This window comes from Mus caroli, unplaced genomic scaffold, assembly GCF_978045245.1.
Source record: "Mus caroli unplaced genomic scaffold, Mus_caroli_1 scaffold_10, whole genome shotgun sequence".
NCBI lineage: Eukaryota > Metazoa > Chordata > Mammalia > Rodentia > Muridae > Mus > Mus caroli.
In genome coordinates this window covers 47,591,520-47,613,850 of record NW_028227265.1, presented here as the reverse complement: position 1 = coordinate 47,613,850, position 22,331 = coordinate 47,591,520, and the positions used below count along the sequence as shown (strand labels likewise).

Below are 22,331 nucleotides of genomic sequence, written 5' to 3'. Positions count from 1 at the left end.
CCTTTTTACAGCTCTATGCAGAGATGCCTACCATGGGTTTCTAATCCTTGTCAATTTCTTTGCAGACTGAGCTTTTTGTCCACGCCTTCAAGGACCAGCTGGTCAGGAGTGCTCTTTTAGCTCTCTACACTGCGAGGCCAGGAGGCATCCTTAAGAAGCCACCCTCTCCTAGTGTCAGCACAGAGGAGAAAAGTACTCAGCATGATACCCCACAGCTTAGAAGACAAGACTCCATACCACATCATTCTGACTATGATGAAGAAGAGTGGGTAAGTCTCCTCACACCATTTACTCTCATGGTTTAGTGTAAAGAAATACAGGGAGCATATTAAGAAAGCTCTCTCTCTCTCTCTCTCTCATATATATATATATATATATATATATATATATATATATATACACACATTACATTTTTATATATACATATACATTTGTGTATATGTATATATATATAATATACACACACACATACATATACCCCAAACATGCTCAAAAGAAAACCTGATCATCCTATGCATCCTCTGTTTATTTCATATTTAAAGCATAAGCAAAGATCACACAAAAAAATTTTAAAAATTGTTTTAAAGACATATTCAGAATATTTTCACATCATGGAAAGATCTCAATAGACATCACAACAGAATTGTGGATAGATAGGACAAGCTTTCTCTTAGGATCAACTTGAACTTGAAAATTGTATTCCTGATCAAAATGATTTGTCATTTATGTTATTTGTTGTCAAATAAGTCATGTACATAGCCATGAATGAGTCATTGAATTATGCTATCAATGTTAACAAATCCTATAATGCATTCTCTTATTCATTTCTAAGCTATTTAAGAATTTTAAACTTTGCCGACAAAGACTAAAAAGTCATGGGTATCATCCAGTCTTGGCATGGAGTTGCTGTAAGACAAGGAACATCTTCTACTGAGGCTTAGACAGGGCAGCCCAGTTAGGGGAAAGACATCCAAAGGCAGGCAAGAGAGTCAGAGACAGCCCCTGGCCCTGCTTTAGTAATTCCACATGAAGACCCAGTTGTACGACTGTTATATATGTGCAGAGGGTCTAGGACTATGCAGAGGGCCTAGGTCTGTCCCGTGCATGCTTTCTGGTTGGCAGTTCAGTCTTGGTGAGCTCCTATGTGTCCAGGTTAGTTGATTCTGCAGCTTTTGTTGTGGTCTCCTTAACCCTGGGAGGCCTCCCCTTTTCTAAGTATAAGGGGAGGAGGGATGGATGGAATGAAAGGCAAGGTAGTGAGACTTAGGGACTTGAAGGAGGAGCAACTGTGATTGGGATGTAAAGTAAATAAGGACTTAAAAGTAAGGAAAACTTGAAACCATTGTCATAAAAGAGAGTGATCAGTAAGTCTTGTCAGCCCTACTAGATAAAACATGTATTTCCATTATTGCTAGGTAGAGAGTTACATATGTTCATACTTTAAAGCCACATATTCATGTTTAATTGAAAGTAGACATAAAGATTCATAAGTTTCATCTGCTGGTGATTCTGTATGTAGATTCTGTATGTACTATGTACAGGGGCTCTGACATTATGGGCCCTGTATATGTATCGGGATAATTACTACTAGCAAAGGCAAATTAACAGAAGAAGAAAGCAGTGTGAAAGGAACTGACTTAGAGAGGAATAGGATAGGAATACCAGGAAGGGTACAGAGGCAGGAAGAACAGCGAGCTGTAATGTATATTAGCACAGACATTCCCCACATGTCTCTGCATGCACACTGGAATCCCTTCATTGTTCCACATGCTTAAGAAAATAAGTGCATTGGCTGCACTAGATGTTTAGTTTTTAGTTAACCACTTTGTCCTTTCTTTCCTGGAATTTTAGAGTGTTTAGGGTAGGGTATTTGAAAGGCCAAATCTCTAAAACGATGTTTGAGGGACTCTGAGATGGCAACTTATCTATCTTACAGTACACTTTCTACCCCAGGAAGCATACCTTCAGCTTGCTCATTTTTCAGTACACTTTCTACCCCAGGAAGCATACCTTCAGCCTGCTCGAGGTAAACACTGAATAAGTGCTGTGGTTGCTGGTGAAGATTGCTTTTCCCACGTGGCAGTGTTTCAAAAGAGCAAGTCAGATACTTCTTCAATTTAACCTCACCGTCTTCAATTTATTCAGAGCTCCAAGAGGTGTATGCCTCTTAACCCCACTCAAGTTCAATTTTCTCAGCTGTAAAATGAAATCTGTACCTGTTCTGCTTAGCTCTTAGGATGTATGTACAAGAGGTGGTTTATCATTTTGTGGTGATGCCTGGACAGGCCTAGTCAGATGTAGTGTCTGTGTTATTGATATGTGGTTCTTGGTGAAAATACATGACTTATAGTCTTATTATGACAACCTAGAGATCTGTAGAAGTAATATACATATATGTATAATATATTAGCATATTGTATATTGTATGCTAATATATTATACATATATGTATAATTATGTTATTAACATATATAAACATATGGGAAGATTAACCAAATAGATCCTCAATGATAACTCAGAGTTAACAAATAAAAATGTTGAAACAAATGTTGGAATACTGTCTCTGACAATAGGATTTCATCCAACCCAGTTTGAAGTTAGATTTTCCTATGATACACAAAGAAGAGAGATCCAAGTCATTGGGTGGAGAGGTTTACAAAGAGCCCTTCCCTTCATTTACAATGGACATTCTTCCTGAGACACTACACTTGCACATGGGGAAGCCCTTGGGGCACCCTAGAGCCTCTAAGAGCCTACAGTGTAATCAGAAACCTAGAAAGACTGGTGGCAGCCTGAGAGGTCCACACAGAAAGGAGCAAGAGTTTCATGATCAGAATGAGGCTTCAGACACCATTATGGAGATGGGCATGAGAACAGAGGTTAACCATTCAAGAAAGATAACCGAGTGTATGACCATTGTGGGGAGACGTAGTGACTAAGACACAATGCACAGATAGTTGCCGTCATTATTAATTTTCCTGGTTTTGTTTTTGTTTTTGTTTTTAATTGATGAAATTTTACCATAACTGTAGTGGAAAGAGTATTTGGTAGTTAGAGGTGATGACGGGCAGCGTTAGGCCCTCATAGAATAAGGAACTCACTTCTCATCAGAGGAGTCTTAGGAGAAATGTTTTATACAGCTGACACATACAAAGGACTCGCAGAGCTTTGGTGAGGTTGTCTGGACTAGAAGGATGCTTGAGTTCTTTTCACATAAAGGATAGCTGTGCATTTAGAGAAGGTCAAGGAAGATAGAAGAAGAGAAAGGAGAAAGCTTAAGAACTGATTTGGTGCAATATTGGCAACATTGGAATACCAGTGAGGAGCTCCAAGCTTATGAAGGACCTGCCAAGGTGAGCTGTGGTCTGCATGAATCTGCTCACCACAGGCCATTCCCTTTGCATTCATCTTGAGATTAGTAGGTCTTCATGCCCCCAGGTCTCCTTGCACATGTTTGGAATCTCCCCCGAAAGTCATTATGTCTTGAAATCACAGAAAGAGTTCTAAGCTTAACACAATTAGAAGGAAACTCACACTCAGTAGAGTTAACTATAACTCCCTCTTCCAAATATTTTATCTTTGCTAATCATTGCTGGGGTGATTATATAGCATTCTTACTGATTTTCTCCAGCAATCAGTTTTGACCAATAAGGTTCCTCTGCCAAAGGACTTAATCTCCATAAAAAGAAAAAATACTTAGTAGTCATAGTAGCTATGTCATAATATATTCATAATGTTCTTTACCTCTGACTGACATAGAAAACCTGGAGAAAATGTAGATAATAGAAATGTCTTTAGAGGTGCTGGTACATTATTTGAAACATAAGTTAGTGTTATTACTTTTCTTACTTGGTTGTTAATAAAACGACCAGTACCTATTACTAATATAGTCAACACCTGAAAGCAACTCTATTTTAAATGAATGAAATCAGGTTTCAGTGACTTATGAAAATGTTCTCTGATGATTTAAGTAGGCTTCATTTGAATGTAAGATTGTACAGGTCCATTTTTAAAAAACTGCTGGCTTCACTTCCAGAAGTTTACTGTAACAATAACATAGCTTGAAGCCTACAGCTTCTAATAAATATCAGAGAAGTGAATACATCTTGGTAAATTATACTTGACTCCATTTTAATGCATCTAACAACCCTTTTCTTGTAATCATGAAAAAGAATTTCTGTTAACCCTACATGTGTGTGTGTGTATGTGTGTGTGTGTGTGTGTGTGTGTCTGATCTGGTTTCAACTAGCTTCCTTGAGAGAAGATAATGGCAGGAATGTGGCTCATAATTGTCAAGCAGATATGACAGAGGTTGATACTGAAATGAGCCATACTGGAAAATGCTTTGTTATTTGTTTAATTTTAGTTATTAAATGATTGAATGCTCCACAGGTTTGTTTTCCTAAAAAGTTAGTCAACAATGAAACCCCAGTGGAATATTAAGGGAATATTTCATGGCAATATGTGCCAGGAAATTGACTAGCACAGCATCTTTCATCTCTCAGTCAGTGAAGATGACATATTGCATTCATCTCTGTACCCCGCTAGAACAGATGCTTCCAGCAGCTGGGATGCCAAGATTAGTTTGTCCAGAATATGAAAGCACACCATCTAACCAAACGATTAGGCTGTCCCAGATTTTGTGGCTTCAGTAATTACACCATTCTCTCCAATATTGTGGTTTAATTCCAGCATTTACTACATTGGTGGGTTTGGAGCTAAATCTGGCTATTCCTAGTCAAATAAATAGTTTACTTGATCTTATCATACTTTAAATCCTGGTCCATTATAGTGAGCCACACAACTAGTAAAGCTGTTCCTATTATTGGAAATATCCTAAACTGTCATTTCACATTGAATTACATTGAATTACATTTCAGCATTCAAATTACTGAACTGATTTCTGCTTCGTGTTGCACCCATGAATTAATGTTTATTCTGGGAATGAGAAGTTTTGGGATGCCCCTCAGGAGAAGAACTGCTGTAGGGAACATGAAAGTACACTGCACATTTCCAAAAGCTGCACATTTGAACGTTTTTACCATGGAACAATAGCAAGGTTAGAGAGAACACGTATTTCCTTTACTTAAGCATTAGGGAATGCATGTTCATTGACACATTGTAAGGTACTGCTTCTGTGCGTATCAATTCTGTTCAAATATAGCAAGTAAGTACAAGGTTTAAAATGAGTCATAAACCTGATTTCATAAACACAGTCTAATCTTTCCTAAGCTAGCATACATTTTCTTTTCTGTTTCGTGATACATATATTTATGTTCACACAAGAAAATGAGTGTCATATTTAGTTTATAGTCAAATTCCTAGCAATATTCATGTCAAAAGTTCCATTAATCAGGTCCAAATATAATCTGGAAATTAATTAAGGCTTCTCTATAACTCAATGATGCCAAATATCCTGCTTTAGAATCAGATTTCTATAAATGGCTTTCTGAAAATGTTCTTACAAATGCTATACTGGGACCTTTGTCTAGCAATGTCTGGGGCAAACATAAATATTTCCATTTGTGGGAGTGCTGATAGATATATTTATATGATCTTAAGTAGTGGAAGTGAACATAGATGCTCATAGAACAATGTTCAGGGCAAGACACATTCAGCTAGGTAACCCCAGAAACAGGCAGCAGCAGTCTGCATTCTAAAAGCCTCTTGCAGATTTCTCTGTCCACCTTTCACCTCACCTGTAGTGATAAGAAGTTCAGAGTCAATGCAAACACATTGGCGCCTACACAAGTTAACCAAAACATTTTTCATCTGTTCTCTGACTAGCTAGAGTTATGCTAGGTGAAGCCATGGACATAAGAAAGTATTAAATCCTCTTTATTCCTTAGAGGTAACTAATCCTTATCATCAGCCTGACACTAACTAACATATGGTCAAGCTTCTTTATTAGCAGCGCCCTGTAGCATAGAAATCTACACACTAAAATATGACCATTCACTGCTAACATTTTTGACAGATAGCGGTGCACATAAATGTGTGTATTTACTTGCATATATTTTCAAATATAAGTGGTATTGTTTACTAATTACTCTAGGATCCCACCTACACAGCCTATGAAATTCTGAATTATAGAAACAAACTAGTTGTTTCTAGTTCCTTTTTTTTATATTCTTTGTGCACCTAATAAACTTCTAAAGGAAGCTTATTCCCTCTCTTGTTCACTACTGTTTTATTGGTTAGCAAAACAGCTTGTGAACCAATGGTGATCAGTACACAGTTATACAATGAATTAATTTCCTTAAAATTAACCTCCAAATTGTCACTTATATTTATGTTCTTATTTTGAAAAACTTAAGATTTTAATTTTTTATAATTATCTACTATGTCTATTACATTTTTAATATTAGAACTCATTAATTCTTTTACAACTTTGTTTTCCAAGTAGTGAGAAGTCCCTAGGTATCTCCTTGCCTCATTTGCTTCAAGATTTCACAGCTTCTATTAGTATTTGTGAAGTATACTATTCTTTGTTAGGATAAAAGTTTGTGCAAATTAGAGTTTTTATTTATAATTTTATACTGTCATGTTAATGTGTTTTGATCAAATCCACCCAGCCCCACTTTACATTCAGTTTCTTCACTATTTGCCCTCTCACTGCCTCATCCCTCCTTCAAGTGCTGTCTCTTCCTAAACTGCTGAGACTGCTTAGTGCTGCCTCTGGGTGTATGGCAAGGTACAGCCACTGAAGCATGGGCAGCCTTGTTTCATATTTATTGGTATTCCAACACGAAAATAACTATTCCAGCGATCTTCCAATTATTCCTCTCTCCAACCATATGTCCCACTCTTTAGCACTGCAGTGGCTATTCATCTCTCAGTAGAGAGAAAGAAAACTCGAATAGTGTTGATCAGAGGGTACTCAACCAAGATCTAGGAGAACTTCGATGTCCTAGAAATTTGGTGGCAGCAGCTTTAATTTTGGTTGGTGTTTCTCAGATTATAAAGTCCTGTCTCTTTTTAAAAATTCAGTCATTTTAAATAAATAATTCACCCAAAGAAGTTCTTTCCCTTCTCCCACCTTTTTTGCTTTCCATCTGTCAGCCACACTATACAACAGTCTGGTTTTGTGATTAAAATGGGGTCCTCCAAGCAGTGACTACCAGCATCAGAAAGAGCACAGAAGAGAAGATGGGAATTTAGCCAGTTGGTCCCTACATGGCAACTGAACACAGTCTATCTTCTGTTTTCTTGATGGATGGGAAGCATTCCTGAACTTCTCCAGTCCATTTCACCCAGGAGATATGTGCTTGGAATACTCACCCACTATTCAGATCTACAAAAGGTGATTACGCAAAGTTCATGGCTGCCCATTAAGATGCACAAATGTTCTATTAAAGAAAAGAAACCCCAAATGAGAGCTTTATGTGCATGCATATTCATGAACTCTTGCCTGTATCTACATTTCCCCCACCTATGGTTAATGCTTTCAACTCGTCCCTGCTTTATGGCACTTAACCTGCAGCTTGATACATACCTTTTAAAGGTAGTTTTATATGTTAATGTGGGAAGAGCTGTTTGGATAGATTGGCCAAATCAGGCACTTGTCATACTCCAACTCAGTCTGAGTTTTACAAGAACTATTTTATTCTATTTTATGTAGTAATGGTGAATTTTAAAAATTTGTATTCTCTATTGAATGCAGCCATATCTTTGGGAATACCATCCCAAATCTTCCATTTCCTAGTCTAGTATCACATATTTTGATGACCGTATTGACTTGCATTTCCACCTTAGAAATGTATTAATACCATTACACCAGGTGCCTTCAGACATCAATACATTCTATAAGAGAAAATGAGATTTTCTTCCAAGGAGATATTATTGATACTCCTGAACTAAGTAAAGGAAATACAAGGTATACACAGAGAGTTGACTGGTTATGCTAGAATAATCTCAATTTAAATGTAATCACCTATAAAAACATGTGGTAACAGTTGTGTGAGTATATAGTGGTGTGTAGGAAACATGCAACTTTCCATTAAAAGTTAAAATCATTGAGTCATATGGTGGCAGAACATGCCTTTAATTCAGGCACCGAGGAGGCAGAGGTACACAGATCTCTTAATTTGAGGTCAGCCTGCTCTACAGAGCAATTTCCTTGGTAGCCAGAGCTCCACAGAGAAACCCTTATCTTGGGAGGGAGAGCTGAAATGATTAGTATGTGAGTGGAGATAAAACTCAGCATGCTTCACAATAGAAATATTGGTTCCTCCATATCTTTGATGTTTAATACTGACCAAGTACATAGCAAGTGTCTGGTGAATATGTGTTGATATACTTTAACAGTATGTTTTGAGGATCGCAGGGCTGGTAGCCTTACCTAGAGTATTTTTGTTAAGATTAAAGAGAAATGAAAATCATCTTTGTCTTCCTGGTTGTATTAGGGGCTCCGGGCTTGGGCACCAGCTCTGGTGCTTAGCTCTCATTTAATCAAGAATGAGTAAATAATCATGCTGATGAATGAAAGTGGCTGAAGCACTTGTGGCTAAGCTTAATTGCTACCTGACTGGGAAACAGATAATAGGTCTGGGCAAGGAACCAAACAACAAGTATGAATAGGGAATTCATTCCTCACCAAAATAAAATAAGAAAAGTGGCTGACTATCTAAGATTATTGGGGTGAACAGAATTGAATCTGGAGAAAAGACAATGAATAAATGACAGACCCAGTTTGGTTGTTGGGATGTGACAATCAAAGGATTTTGCACTAGCACCTGAGCTGAAGCAAAGCAAGATCAAGAAGCCAAACTGGTAGATGGCATTCCACTGGATGCCATGAGTCTTGGTATTTTTCCAGTGGTCTTACATACACTGATAAGTGTTTGAGCCCTATATACCTTGGGTCATGTATGTGCTGGTTGTCCTATAGAACATATTATGTGCAACTCATTTTAACAGTTTAAATTAACATCCATAGTGTCTTAGTCAGGGTTTCTATTCCTGCACAAATATGACCAAGAAGTAGTTGGGGAGGAAAGGGTTTATTCAGCTTACATTCCCACATTGCTGTTCATCACTGAAAGAAGTTAGGACTGAAACTCAAGCAGGTCAGGGAGCAGGAGCTGATGCAGAGGCCATGGAGGGGTGTTCCTTACTGGCTTGCTTCCCCTGACTTGCTCAGCCTACTCTCTTATAGAACCCAAGACTACCAGCCCAGAGATGGTCCCACCCACAAGGGGCCTTTCCCCCTTGATCACTAATTGAGAAAATGCCTTACAGTTGGATCTCATGGAGGCATTTCCTCAACTGAAGCTCCTTTCTCTGTGATAACTCCAGCTGTGTCAAGTTGACACAAAACTAGACAGTACAATTGACCCCTTGTCAACTTGACACACAAACACAACACTAGTAAGCCTCAACCCTTACATTCTTATTCATCCCCAAGATCTAAATAACTTTAAAAGTCCCACAGTCTTTACATATTCTTTTTTTTTTAAGTTACAACCAGATTATTGATTATGTACTCGTCACACCTAACTAATCATTTCCCGTCTATCTTTCTCTCCACAAGTTCATCGTAACCCAAAACAATAATTCTTTGGTCATAGATTAACCAAGTTTAAGCAAGTCAGCCTATAGTAGCAAGTTTTTTTCTATGTTTTGCTGACGACAATTTGTATTTACTAAGAGACAGGTCATCATCTATCTTACATCTTACTTTTGAATTCTTTTTTTTTTAAATATTTTTTATTACATATTTTCCTCAATTACATTTCCAATGCTATCCCAAAAGTCCCCCATACCTCCCCCCACTTCCCTACCCACCCATTCCCATTCTTTTGGCCCTGGCATTCCCCTATATTGGAGCATATAAAGTTTGCAAGTCCAATGGGCCTCTCTTTCCAGTGATGGCCGACTAGGCCATCTTTCGATACATGATGATGGTAGAGGACATTTACATATTCTTAAAATTTCAATCTCTTCCATCTCTTTTAAAATTCAAAGTCTTTTTACAATTAAAAGTCTCTTAACTGTGGGCTCCACTAAAACAGTTTCTTCCTTCAAGAGGGAAAATATCAGGGCACAGTCACAATCAAAAGCAAAAATCAATCTCCAACCGTCCAATGTCTGGGATCCAACTCACGATCTTCTGGGCTCCTCCAAGGGCTTGGGTCACTTCTCCAGCCATGCCCTTTGTAGCACACGTGTCGTCCTCTAGGCTCCAGATGCCTGTACTCCACTGCTGCTGCTGCTCTTGGTGGTCATCTCATGGTACTGGCATCTCCAAAACACTGAAGGACCCCTTCAGTCCTGGGCCTTCAATTGCAACTGAGGCTGCACCTTCACCAATGGCCTTCCATGCCCTCTCACAGTGCCGAGCCTCAGCTGCTCTGCGTGACCCCTTCATGCCTTTAAAACCAGTACCACCTGGGTGACCCTTACATATTACCAAGTCCTGCTGCAGCACGAGTACAACCTTGGCTATCTCTGGAACACAGCCTCTTTGTGCTTTTAGAAAACACTTCCCAGAAGATGTCACCTCAATGATGCTGGTCTCTTCTTAATCACCGCTAATTTCTTAGCTCCAGCTAACCAGCATCAATAGTCCCAGTAATGCAAAGTTTTTGCTTTAGTAGTTCTGGTATCTTGTTAATAACAGCTGATTCTTCAGCCCCAGGTAACCAGAACTACAGAACCTTCACAATCAAAACAGCAATGGCCCTGAAAAGAGTCTTTCATTTTCCCTCTGAAATTTCACAAGTCAGGCCTCCATCTTCTGCATTGTTCTCAACATTATCTTCCAAGCTCCTACAAAACATCTGACAGAGCTCTTAACAGTGAATGGATCTTCAAATCCAAAGTTCCAAAGTCCTTCCACAGTCCTCCCCAAAACATGGTCAGGTTGTCACAGGAATACCCCACTCTGCTGGTACCAATTTGTCTTAGTCAGGGTTTCTATTCCTGCTGTAGAAGGACCGAAGATTTTTAGTGTTGAGGAACATGGTTGGTCTAGAATAAAATGCAAGGATAAGTTGAGAATAAGATTGACCTTGTTCACTGAGTATTTGTAATCAAAGATCTTATATAGCCAATGAGAAAGTATCTGTGGACACACACACACACATACACACACACACACACACACACACACACACACACACACACACACCTGTGCTCGCGCACACACACACAACATTTTAGACTTCCACATCACTTGTGGTTGTGTTATTACATTCTTGCTGATCAAACATTGACCTCATTAAAGTTGATCAGCTAAGCATTACTGAGTTGTCTTTTCAAAGTTCTGTATTGATCTAGGAACTTTCTTGATGCTACAGGGTTCATAAACATGTAGTATGCTGAGTCATCACTCTGCTTTCTACCCTCATGGTTCACTCTGACAGCTATAATGTTCTCCCTGTTACATGCTACGACATCTATCAAGCTTTTTCAATTATGTCACTGGCTTCGACCTTTATGTGAGCTTATATCCTAACCCACAAATAAATAAGGGCCTACATCAGCACCTAACTTAGAATGAAATTAATGTTGCCATAACTTTTCACTTGTTTTGTACCCTCAGTGACTTGAAAAAGTTTACAGCCACTTAGCCTCTCAGGAGAAGGGTAGTCATGGAGTCTCCATCAAGGTTAATGACCTCAAATAGAGCTCAGGCTCTATTTAATAAGGGTTATACTGTAACCCACCACCTTTACATTGCTTCTTCACAGTCGGGTAATTGCTACTAGTTCTGGGGAATGGCCTTCCAATCTTTCTCTCTGATATGGAGTCCTTTTCTTAAAACACCCCTGGGTACAGGAGAGCTCCACAGAATTTGAGTTTCATTCAGCACCTCTGGCCTGAAGAGAGTACAGAGATATAAGCCCTTTGAGTTAGTGCCACATCACTATCCTTCCTGTATCTTCTCACAAATCTCTATCTTTCTGCATCTTCTCATGAATCACTAGCCAGCCTTTCTTCAACCTGAAAACAGACTGGAATGAAGAGCGATTGGAGTGGAGAATAGAAAGGAGTGGCCCCTTAACATCAGCAATATAAGTTGAATGAGCCTTGCTCACAGATTGGCATGACAATAACCATCGGAATAAGAAGATATGTTTGTTGGGCAGTGCCTTCTATGTGTGTTTTCAGATGTAAATGAACAGGCTCCTTTCAGAGAGAACTCAGATGCCCAAGGATTCCTTTTAAGAATCTTGCTAAAAAGTCTTCAGTATCCTGCTTTCAAAATGACTGCCTAAAGTTGTTTCATGATTGAATTATCATCTTTGTCCCTGTTCTCCTTGCTCTTCTATACATCCCATTTATGAAATTGATCTGGGGCCTGTTCTCTTCCTCTATTAGCCAAGACATTTGAGTTTGTTAAAGTTGCCTGATGGACATTTGTGAAAGGACTATGTGTGACTAGTCTGCTCTTTTTGTCAAATGTGTTTTAGTATGACATGTCATGGTCTCATATTCAATCTCAGATACTTGAGGCCTACCATTAGCACTGTGAATGATATTTGTCTCTCTGAACCTGCATGGTTCCCTCTTCCCCTGACTCTGTTCTATGCGTTATAGTGTGCCATCAATATCTGGGAACTCATTGGAGGAATCAAATATTTGGAGTCAAGAAAGATGAAGTTCTAGTTCATTTCTACCACATTAATGGTGACTGTTACTATTCCTCTCTTATTTAAGGTTCTAGCTTTCAGAAAATGGAGTCAGTGTCTGCTGGCTTTTAACATTGATGTTAAGTAGTGTACAGATGCTAGATGCATATAGACAATAGCTACCCCATCTTGTTTCCTTCTGCCTTTTCATCTCCTTTCTTACTTCCAAAACAATCAGTTGAGGGATAGTCTCTGTCCTATAGTGTGAAGGCAGAACTCTCAAAGAATTTACAGTCTGTCATTAGAGGCAGGCACAAATCAATAAGTTTAATCTGCAGAGATCATAAAGAGCAATGAGCAGCAATGAGCAGAGTTGGTTTCCCCAGTTTCAGGAAGATGGCTTCTCTTTTCCACAGATGAAGAATGGGATGTGTCGGCTCAGGGTCTGCTGCTGAGTGTATTCGAATAAAGTTTGATTATCCACTCATTACATATAAGGACTGCATAAGAGATCGTTCATTTCACTCTCAGAAAATGCCCTCTAAACATGAATAACTACGTATGTGACTTCTATTCATCACATTTACTGCATCCCTAAGGGTCTTGGTCAGTGGACAAGCCCCTCAGGCCAATAACGGTGCCTCTGCTTGCAACTCATGTCATGTTCTCTATCACTGGAATCATGTACTCTTAGGATATGCAAATGAAGAACCATATAGAGATGTGGATATCAAATCATGTTCTAAATATTTTTGTGTTCAGGTTTTTCAGAGACAGCATTAAGAAGAACCAGGTATTCTTTGGTTTTATACTAGAAAGGCAACATGAATCCTCTAGGGACAAAACATATTTTCAATGTGGGCAGCAGGAAGGGAATTGAAAGTTTGTCTTCCATGTGAAACTAATCTGAAGATTTGAGAAGAATCTGTTCATTGTTTGCATCTCAGTAATAGAGGTTATTCCCAGGTTCCACTAGAGTATTGCTTCATTCTTTAATTTCATTATTTTTACAGAAAAGATGATGGTAACAGTTAAGGTATATTTAGAATAGAGGTCATTGAGTTAGTCATTGTGAGTGGCAGGTAGGTTCCCTACTGAATCCAAAACTGAACAAAGCCTGGATTTCTAGCTGTTTACTTTTTTTTTTCTTTTGCCCAGTGTTTTTTGTATACTGGAGCCCACTCCCAGTGCAGGGCACCTGCAACCCATTTCCCCAGGAAGCATACAGAGGGCAATGCAGTTCACAGACTTGATTAGTGTTTTAATTTCTCTGAGAGAGGAAAAGATCTGCCTCTTGTGAAAAGATTGTTATGATTACTTGTGATTAATAACACACTTCCCAGGAAAGATTATAGTGTGACATGAACCAAGATTGAATCACTAAGGAATGCGATCAAGGCTGCCAGTGGTCCTGCTAAATTGTAATAACTTCCCCCGAATGCTTTCACACAAGGCACGGTGCATCAGTTGGCTCTGACTGCCCCACAGTAAAGGAGGTGGAACAAGAATTATCATCCCAAATTTAGGTTACAAGTGAGTCCTCAGAAATGAGGTGCTTTGCCCACAGTCTCACATTTATGTGTTTCATAAATCCTCAAAATTACCTTTCCTTACTTTGTGCCTTTTTAATGGGAAATTCTGTTACCTTCTCAGCTATACTGAACAAATGTGTTCATACCCAGGAGGACAGACTCTTCAACTTAACTTTTACAAGAGAACAATCCAATAACCCAAACTCAGGTACAGGTTTTTCCTTTCAGATCTGTCCTCTTCCAAAGCAGTTTTCTACAAAATTAACTTAGAGGAAAAATGCACACTTTTAGGAACTCTTTAAACCAGCAATAGTATTCACTCTATGCTAAACAGCCATTCAGAGTATCTGAAATAGCTAGGTCATAGAGGAGGTAGCCCCTAAAAGAGTCTTCTCTTCATGGAAAATGCCTCAAAACCCCCTGATTCATATCAGAAATCATTGCTCTCATCAGTGCTTGAGCTGTGTGTCTGACTTATGTAGGAAGAATAATAAGGGAAACTGGTCTCCTCTATCAAAGTAACTATGCTTAGAACATTTATTTAAAAATTAATATAGCTTTTATGAATCAATGAATCTAAAAAGTACAAGCTTGTCAGAACTGGGGACACAAGAAGCAAAGAGGCCCCTTAGTGACATGAGATGTTTTACAGGAAATGCATTTCTGAGATGACATAAGTTATGTAGCTGCATCACACAAAACAGTGCACAGTGATCAGAATATCTAAGGATCTGGTTGTCAGAACTGTGTTGAGAGTGGGAGAAGGCAGGTGTGTCAACAAGGGGGAAAGACTTTTATTTAGGCAGATGAACACATTCTAGAATTAGATGTTGGTGGCAGTTTTGCAAGAATGAGAGTATTGGTGATAATATATCCCCAAGTGTGCAAGGTTTATCTGTTGTACAAATGTTGACACAAGAATGAAGAATTCCTGATGTAAGTGATAACCATTCTTTAAGATATTATTTTATCTTTGCTGTTTTATTATATGGATAAAGAAAACATATCTCTAGCAATCTGTCATAATTTATGCTCAATTACTAATTTAAATCATCTAGCACTTTATTATTTCAAACATATTATATTAGCTAAAGAATTAATGAAACTTAACTTTGATTTTAGCAGGTAAAATGGATTTGGGGGATATTTGAGATCTAATATCTGACCGAAATAGTGAAGATATTGTAGCAACTCACTCAATACTCGGATGTTTGTAGCTTTGTTTGCTCCTCTAAGATGGTTAATGACAATTTAGTCATAAAAATCTTAGTGACTCTCATACTGTCTTCAGGATAGGGTGTGGGCCAACGTGGGGAAGAGCCTGAACTGTATTATCGCTAAAGTAGACAAACTGATCGAGAGAGACAGTCACAACGAAGAAGGTGCTGGAGGCAGCAGTAGCAAGGATGGAGAGGCGGACCCTACTCTGGAAGATTCCATCACATCTCCCCCACATGGTAAGAACTCATTTTTCACCAATCATTGCCTGAGTGAAGAAAATGAGAAAATCATGATAAAATGAGATAGAATGAGAAGAGCCAATAGCACCTTTGGTGAAAGAGCTGTGACAGAACTTCACTCTGTTCTGGCACAGACGATGGAAGGCTATTTGTCAAATTGTGTCAGTTGTGATGTCAGGGCTACTTGCCACGTTCACTTTCTTTCTTTTGCTATGTGAACCTACTTGGAAGATGGCCACCGTAGCCTTTGGAGCAATGGTTCTTAACCCGTGTGTTGTGAACCCCAAAGGACCATCAGAAAACAATGACATTTACATTCCAATCAATTCATAATAGTAGCAACATTACAGTTACAATGTAGCATTAAAAATAATTTTATGGTTGGAGGTAACTACTGCATGAGAACTGTACTAAGGGCAGCAGCATCAGAAAGGTTGAGATTCACGGCTTTAGATTGGGAGACAGTCTCATCTTCTTTTACAAGGTGTCACAATGGTAGTTGAGATACCATAAAGCATGTGATTTTAATTCTTAGTGACTTTTAAATATTTCAGAACATGATATTTCCCACAATTCCTGAACAAAAAAAGCAGCATGATGCAGAACTTTTACATTATTCTGAGGGCATTTTGTTATTCTAAAACACATGATAAGGCTTGATTCTGAGTATTATTGTTATCATAGCCTAATGCTGTATTTTCAGGCATGTGGGTACACAAAGACATATGTAGACATATGCATATTCATGTGACTCTATACATGTATGAATAGAGGATTGTACAGAGAGGGTCTAGGAGAAAAGATTATAAATTTGCAGCTAAAGAGATACTACATGGATGGATAGCTAGATCATAGATGATAGGTAACTGCATTCAAATATCTGCTATATTGGTTCCTTGGCTAGCAAGTATGATAAACATTTTAATGATATTTATGTCTTTGTGAATAGTTTTGTTAATTTTGTTAATGCTAATAAGAATAAAACAATATTGCATATATTTATTGACATGAGAAATCCTATCATAACTGGCCTAAAATTTTGCTGAGTATCTTGTGCTTGAGGGAATTAAAAGGCATTTTTCTAATTTTGAGGTATAAAATCTATTCTTTGGGTTTTTAGTTAGTCTGTTTTCTGGTGTTTGTTTGTTTGTTTGTTTAGAAAAATAAGTCATAACTAATTATCGATGGATATTTTCCATTAATTAATTAATTTAATTTACATCCTGATGGTAGCCCTTTCTCCTCTCAGTCCCTCTCTCACACAGCCCTTCTTCCTTCACTTCTCTGAGAAGGGGGAGTTTCTGCTGGCTACCGACCCTCTTTGACAAGCCAAGTCACCACAGGTCTAGGAACTTCCTCTCCCAATGAGGCCAGAAAAGGTAGTTCAGTTTGGGGTAACAGCATCCACAGGCAGGCAACAGAGTCAGGGACAACCTCCAATCCAGTTGTTGGGGGACCCTAATGAAGATAAAGTTATATATCTGCTACATATGTACTGTGTGCCAAAGTCCAGTGGATGGATAGATTTTTAAATTATTGTTTTCCCAATTGGTTTGCTTGAAGCTCCACTGCTTCATCATGTGTTCCACATATGCATATATCAGTGGCTACATAATATATAAAATATGAGTTTTATACACACACATGCAAGTGTTCATTGTGTCCACACAATCACTTGTGTGCACTCTATACACACACACACACATGCAAGATTTAATGGAAAAAAAAAAAAAGAGGACATCAGTTTGAAAGAGAGTTTTTGTAAGGAGAGTTTTGTAAGGAGGTTTTTGTAAGAGGAAAGAAGAGGGAATAATGGTGTAATTATAATATATTCTCAAAAATAAGAAAAATAATTTTACAGTTATATGTCTCCTCACATGTTTAAATGATAGAATCCTTCGTAAATTCTATTTGGAAGTAATATCATTTTGGAGTTTCCTTGTGTAGATGGCCCATCTTCCTCTGTTGTACATCCCAAATTGAATAGACAATGTTCTTTATGTACACACTAGGTCTATATCTCTATACGGAGATGTTTTTTTATTTGGTAATACTATACTTACTTTTAAATTAGTGAACCTAGTAAGTCTTAAACTTCACATGAATTAAAGTAGAAACTTGTCATAGTTATGTGTTAGCTTTCCTCAGTTAAACCTGCATTTGCTAACAAGTGTGAGCCAGAGTCAGTAGTGTTCCAGAAAACAGAGTTGTTTTGCAGAACCTAAAGATCAAAGATACAGAGTGAAGCAGGCTGTCTCTTGAGGGATTTTCACTGCACCATGATTTACAGTAGAAATAATGGCCATCTGACTTTGGTGTATATTGAAACCCTTCAAACAGCCCAGAGATGCAAATAAAGTCCTTGAAATATTTGAAATGACACAAGTTTTTCATATCTGGTATTTAACCAGAGGAAAGTTTCTAAATTAATATTAAATTTTTAAAATAAAATGAAGCTGGAGAGATGGCTCAGTGGCTAAGAGCACTGACTGCTTTTCTAGGGGACCGGACTTCAGTTCTCAGAACTGACACGGCAGCTCACAACTGTCTATGACTCCATTTCCAGAGGATGATACACTCTTCTGGTCTCCAAGGGCACCAGATGTGCACATATATGTAAAGACAAGACAATTGTATGCATAAAATCATAAATGAATTTGTAAAAGTTTCTGTAGATTCACAATCTGATCACCCTCTGGGATGGTTGTAATCAAGTGTAATGTGAGCTAATTGGTTTTTGTCTTCCTTATTGTCACCTGATTAGACAAATACTGTTGCTTTACATTATTTTGCTTGTTATAAAATTCCTTAGATGGTACTATTGAAAGTATTAACATACATAAATATGCATCTTGCAAGCAATTCTATGTTTAATAATAAAATAAATTTCAGGTGCTTCTGCTTAGGTAGAATGACTTTAGTTAACTAAGTCAGTTGGCTAATGATGATACCTTTGCTTTCTATCAATGTATAGCCTCTTTGATGGAGGCCAATAGCACTTTCAATCCCTATACTGACTTGTCACGCAACCAATATAGTACAGAAGGATTTTGAACTGATAAAAAAAATCAAGTAAAGCTGTGAATGTGATCCATGCTGTGGTACAAATTCTTACTGATAAGGAGAGTTGAGCCGTGTGCCTGCCTTTCCCTAGTTTACCCCTAGTAATCCAATGAGCAAAGGCAATACATTATAGAGGCTCTTTACAAAGAGCAGAGAGGATTTCATATGCATGGGGATTTTATTTCAACTAGATATAAGTATTTAGAACATTCTGTTTATAAGCAGATACATCCACACACTAACAAATGTATTTCAAATAAAATGGAATACCCATCATAAATAAAATGTATGTTTTTATGTCTTACATATCAGTATTCTCTCATCAACATTTCATGGACATGAGATTTTAATGATTGTAAATGAATTCGGCAAAGTAGAAACTGCTTTTTAAAATATTCATTTATTATATTAATGCTATAATTAACACACAAGCATCACTGAATATTTAATTCTTCAACTTTGTGGATAGTCTCATTTAAGTTAGACTGCTAAGAGTGGAAACATTTTACAATATTTCCTTCCTCCAAGGCATTATTTGTTTAGCTAATCACTTTTATTACCGTGGACTCATATACACTCCTTATTTTTGCTCTATAATCCAATATCATCACTATTTATTTTGGGTTGAAATCACTGTGTGTTCAGCAACTGAGAGTGGGTTTAGTTTTGCTCCACAGCCCTAGGTTCAGATGGTCTCCAAGGGATTTGTCGCTTCCATTGGAAGCACCATTTAGACCCAACATCTGCTTTATAGAAACTTTTTCCATAAGCATACATCCTGAATCTACTATGTATATGCAGGCACTCTCAAGAACACACCTGTGAATTTCTAATTTTATGCCACATTATTATTATCATTATCGTTATTATTATTATTATTATATTTTTGCTTGCATGGAAGTTTAACAGTATAAAATGTGTTAATCAATACTATCTTCACACTATTTTCATTAATAATGAGATCAATTTGATCAATATTCTCATGTTTATCCATATCCACTAGCTATAGAAGAAAATGATGTTTCTATTTTTTTTCAATGAACTGAGTGATTTTCATTATCTAATATTTATTGTACACATGGCATGCCAAATTCTGTCTGATATCTATTCAAAATCATTGTTAGTGATTCTTAAAACAATATTTTCTCATTTATTAATTTATTTGTGCTCTGTGGAGATATACCATGGCATGCATCACTCAGAAGACAACCTTCAGAATGTTGGTTCTCTCTATCCATTAATTGGGTCCTGAGGGTGGCAGGACTTTTACACTTTGACCCATCTTGTTGACTGTATAAGTGATTAGTTTCGTCATGCCATATTACTTCTGTTTCTTTTCTTTTTTTTATAAATTCAATTCTGCAAATATTTTTAAAGTACTGCTAGGATACAGTTATGGAACAGGTTTTGGTTGTTCTTGGTACATGATAAGTTTCACAATGTAAGCCAGACTCCTGGTGGATTTCCGATCATAGCCTCCCTTTACCATTTCCATTCTCGCCTTAATTTGTGTGCATTGCTCGTGTGTTCTGATGGTTCTGATGGTCTCCTGAGTTACCAGCACGTTTGTCCTTTCTCAAAGCAGAAACTTTGTTTCCTTTTATGGTGTATTAATACAGTAATACTACTTTATATTTGCAGTATGGGTTTTTTTTTTCTTTTTTGGAATATTTACTTCAAAGCAGAGGCTCTAAGATATATCTCTGGCTTGCTTTATTCATTTTTTTCATCATGAATATAAACAGTTCTAGGAGAAGTCAAGCTTTCTCTCCTGTTTAGATTTAAATAATTAAATATATTCTCTCAATCTGCATTTATGTGGACTAATGTATGTGTATGCACATTTGCATATGTGTGTATATCTATGTGGGAATGTCTACTGAACCAGTAAACACAGATTGCCCCTTTATTTTCCATACACGTAAACACAATTACGGACATCTGCTCTCTGCGTAGCACCACATGCCTTCAATTTCATAATAAATTGAGGCTGCAAAGATTAAATCAGTGAATATTAAACTCTTGGATTTTGATGTGAACTTAACGATTATGTAATTAAACCTCCTGAATTACGTTAAGAGGCTTACCTACAGTATCTCTGCCAGTTCCAGCCTAGCCTCTAATGTGCAGCTGTGGTTCCAGGAAATACTGGTTTGTCTTCTAGTGCCTCACATTCCAGACAGTGGTCCAAATAAGCTTGCTTTAATTCTCCCCAATGGCTCAGATGCAATTTTTTGCAATAAACAAAACAATTTTATTTTCTTTTTTCCACATTAAGCCAAAATTACATCTGAAAACAACCATCATGTCTTGCTTGAATTGGCACATTTGGGCGCATTTTTCAAAGGAACAGCCTCAAGACTCTCAATAGTGGCTTTTCTCATAGGCTTTGCTCATTTGTCTTGGCTTTCCCCAGAATTAAGCAGTGGCACAGTGTCCTGTGGCAACTGCAGGGGCGATATAGGGAATCAGCTCTGTATTCTTAGTTACTGCTGATATTAATGATACCTAAACTCATCCCAGCTGCCTGGGCAGCCACATTTTAGCAGCAATATTATGGATAGGCATAGGCCTTACTAGGCTGACTTATTCTTCATGTGTTTTCAAGATTTAAGCAGCATTTAAGCACCATTCTATGCTACGTGTTGTGAAATATTAATGACTTTAGAAGATTAAGATGGCTTATCTTGCTGCTGCAGATGGATGTCCACCCATGTCTGCAGTGTGAAACACTGTTGAGAGTGCATCCTAATAATACTTGGTTTGGTTTTTGTTTCACCTATCATATCTACTGTCCCACTCTGGCTTATCATTTCACATACATTCCTTCTGTACTCATAGACGTCACTGATAAAAATGGGAGAAAATAGAACTGAATGCAGGTCCTCAGACACAAGGCCAAAAGGACTGTGCATACTGAATCCTTTTGTAGATTCTCACTCTTTAGAATGTGCATTCTGTAAGCCCTATATTCAACTGCTGAGTTGATGCACAGCCTATGTTTCTTTTTAATATGCATTGTGATATCTTGCATAGCTGGATAGTCTGCCCTAATATACCAAATTATAAGAGTGTCCACACAGTGAAGTTCCTGTAGGAAACTGTTCATTCATGCAGCTGTGCGAAGCTGGGTTGACACCCAGCTAGCATAGTTCATGATGTCAATCCCAGGTGTGGAGAGTCTGATAAGAATCACATTCACAGCTCACATGTCTGCTCACATGATGTACAGTATACTTGCAAACCATGTTTCTCTGCTCCTTCCTCATGATGAATCTGTAGGGGCAGATGTAGTACTGATCCCTGTTTTATAGATGAGATTAAACCATTCATCTAAAATCAGAGAGTTTGAATCCAGTCTGGACAGAGTGATTCCCATACGGGTGGTTAAGTCAGAAAGATCTGAGGTTCTTAGAAAAGCTCTTGAAAATGGGAATGCATAAGTTTTGATCATAGCTGTGCCTGTGGATTGCCCTGCCTGTGTCTTTTCCCTTGATGTTTTAGGATGTGCCTTAGTCACAGATTGGCATTATCTGTTTGCTAAGGCTTCCCTTATTTTAAAATCCTCGTGATTATTTTTCCACGTGTCTGGTTGCATAGCTTTGACTTGCTCCCCTTTCTCACTCTTTCATGCTCATATATTATGAACCCTGAAGAACTTACCCTGTGCTTGTCTCTGTCAGCCTTTGAGAGATGATGTG

At 37.9% G+C, this 22,331-nt stretch overlaps 1 protein-coding gene across 5 annotated transcripts in view; it reads left to right on the top strand.

Annotated features, from left to right (window-relative positions):
- The window catches only part of Inpp4b (inositol polyphosphate-4-phosphatase type II B), a 793,726-nt gene that overhangs the window by 671,472 nt on the left and 99,923 nt on the right, over positions 1-22,331 (top strand). For all 5 annotated transcript variants that reach the window (XM_029480343.2, XM_029480345.2, XM_085843791.1 and 2 more), the window contains 2 exons: positions 66-269; positions 15,399-15,564. In XM_029480343.2, coding sequence (XP_029336203.1) covers positions 66-269; positions 15,399-15,564 — 370 coding nt within the window. The remainder of the gene's footprint in view (positions 1-65; positions 270-15,398; positions 15,565-22,331) is intronic.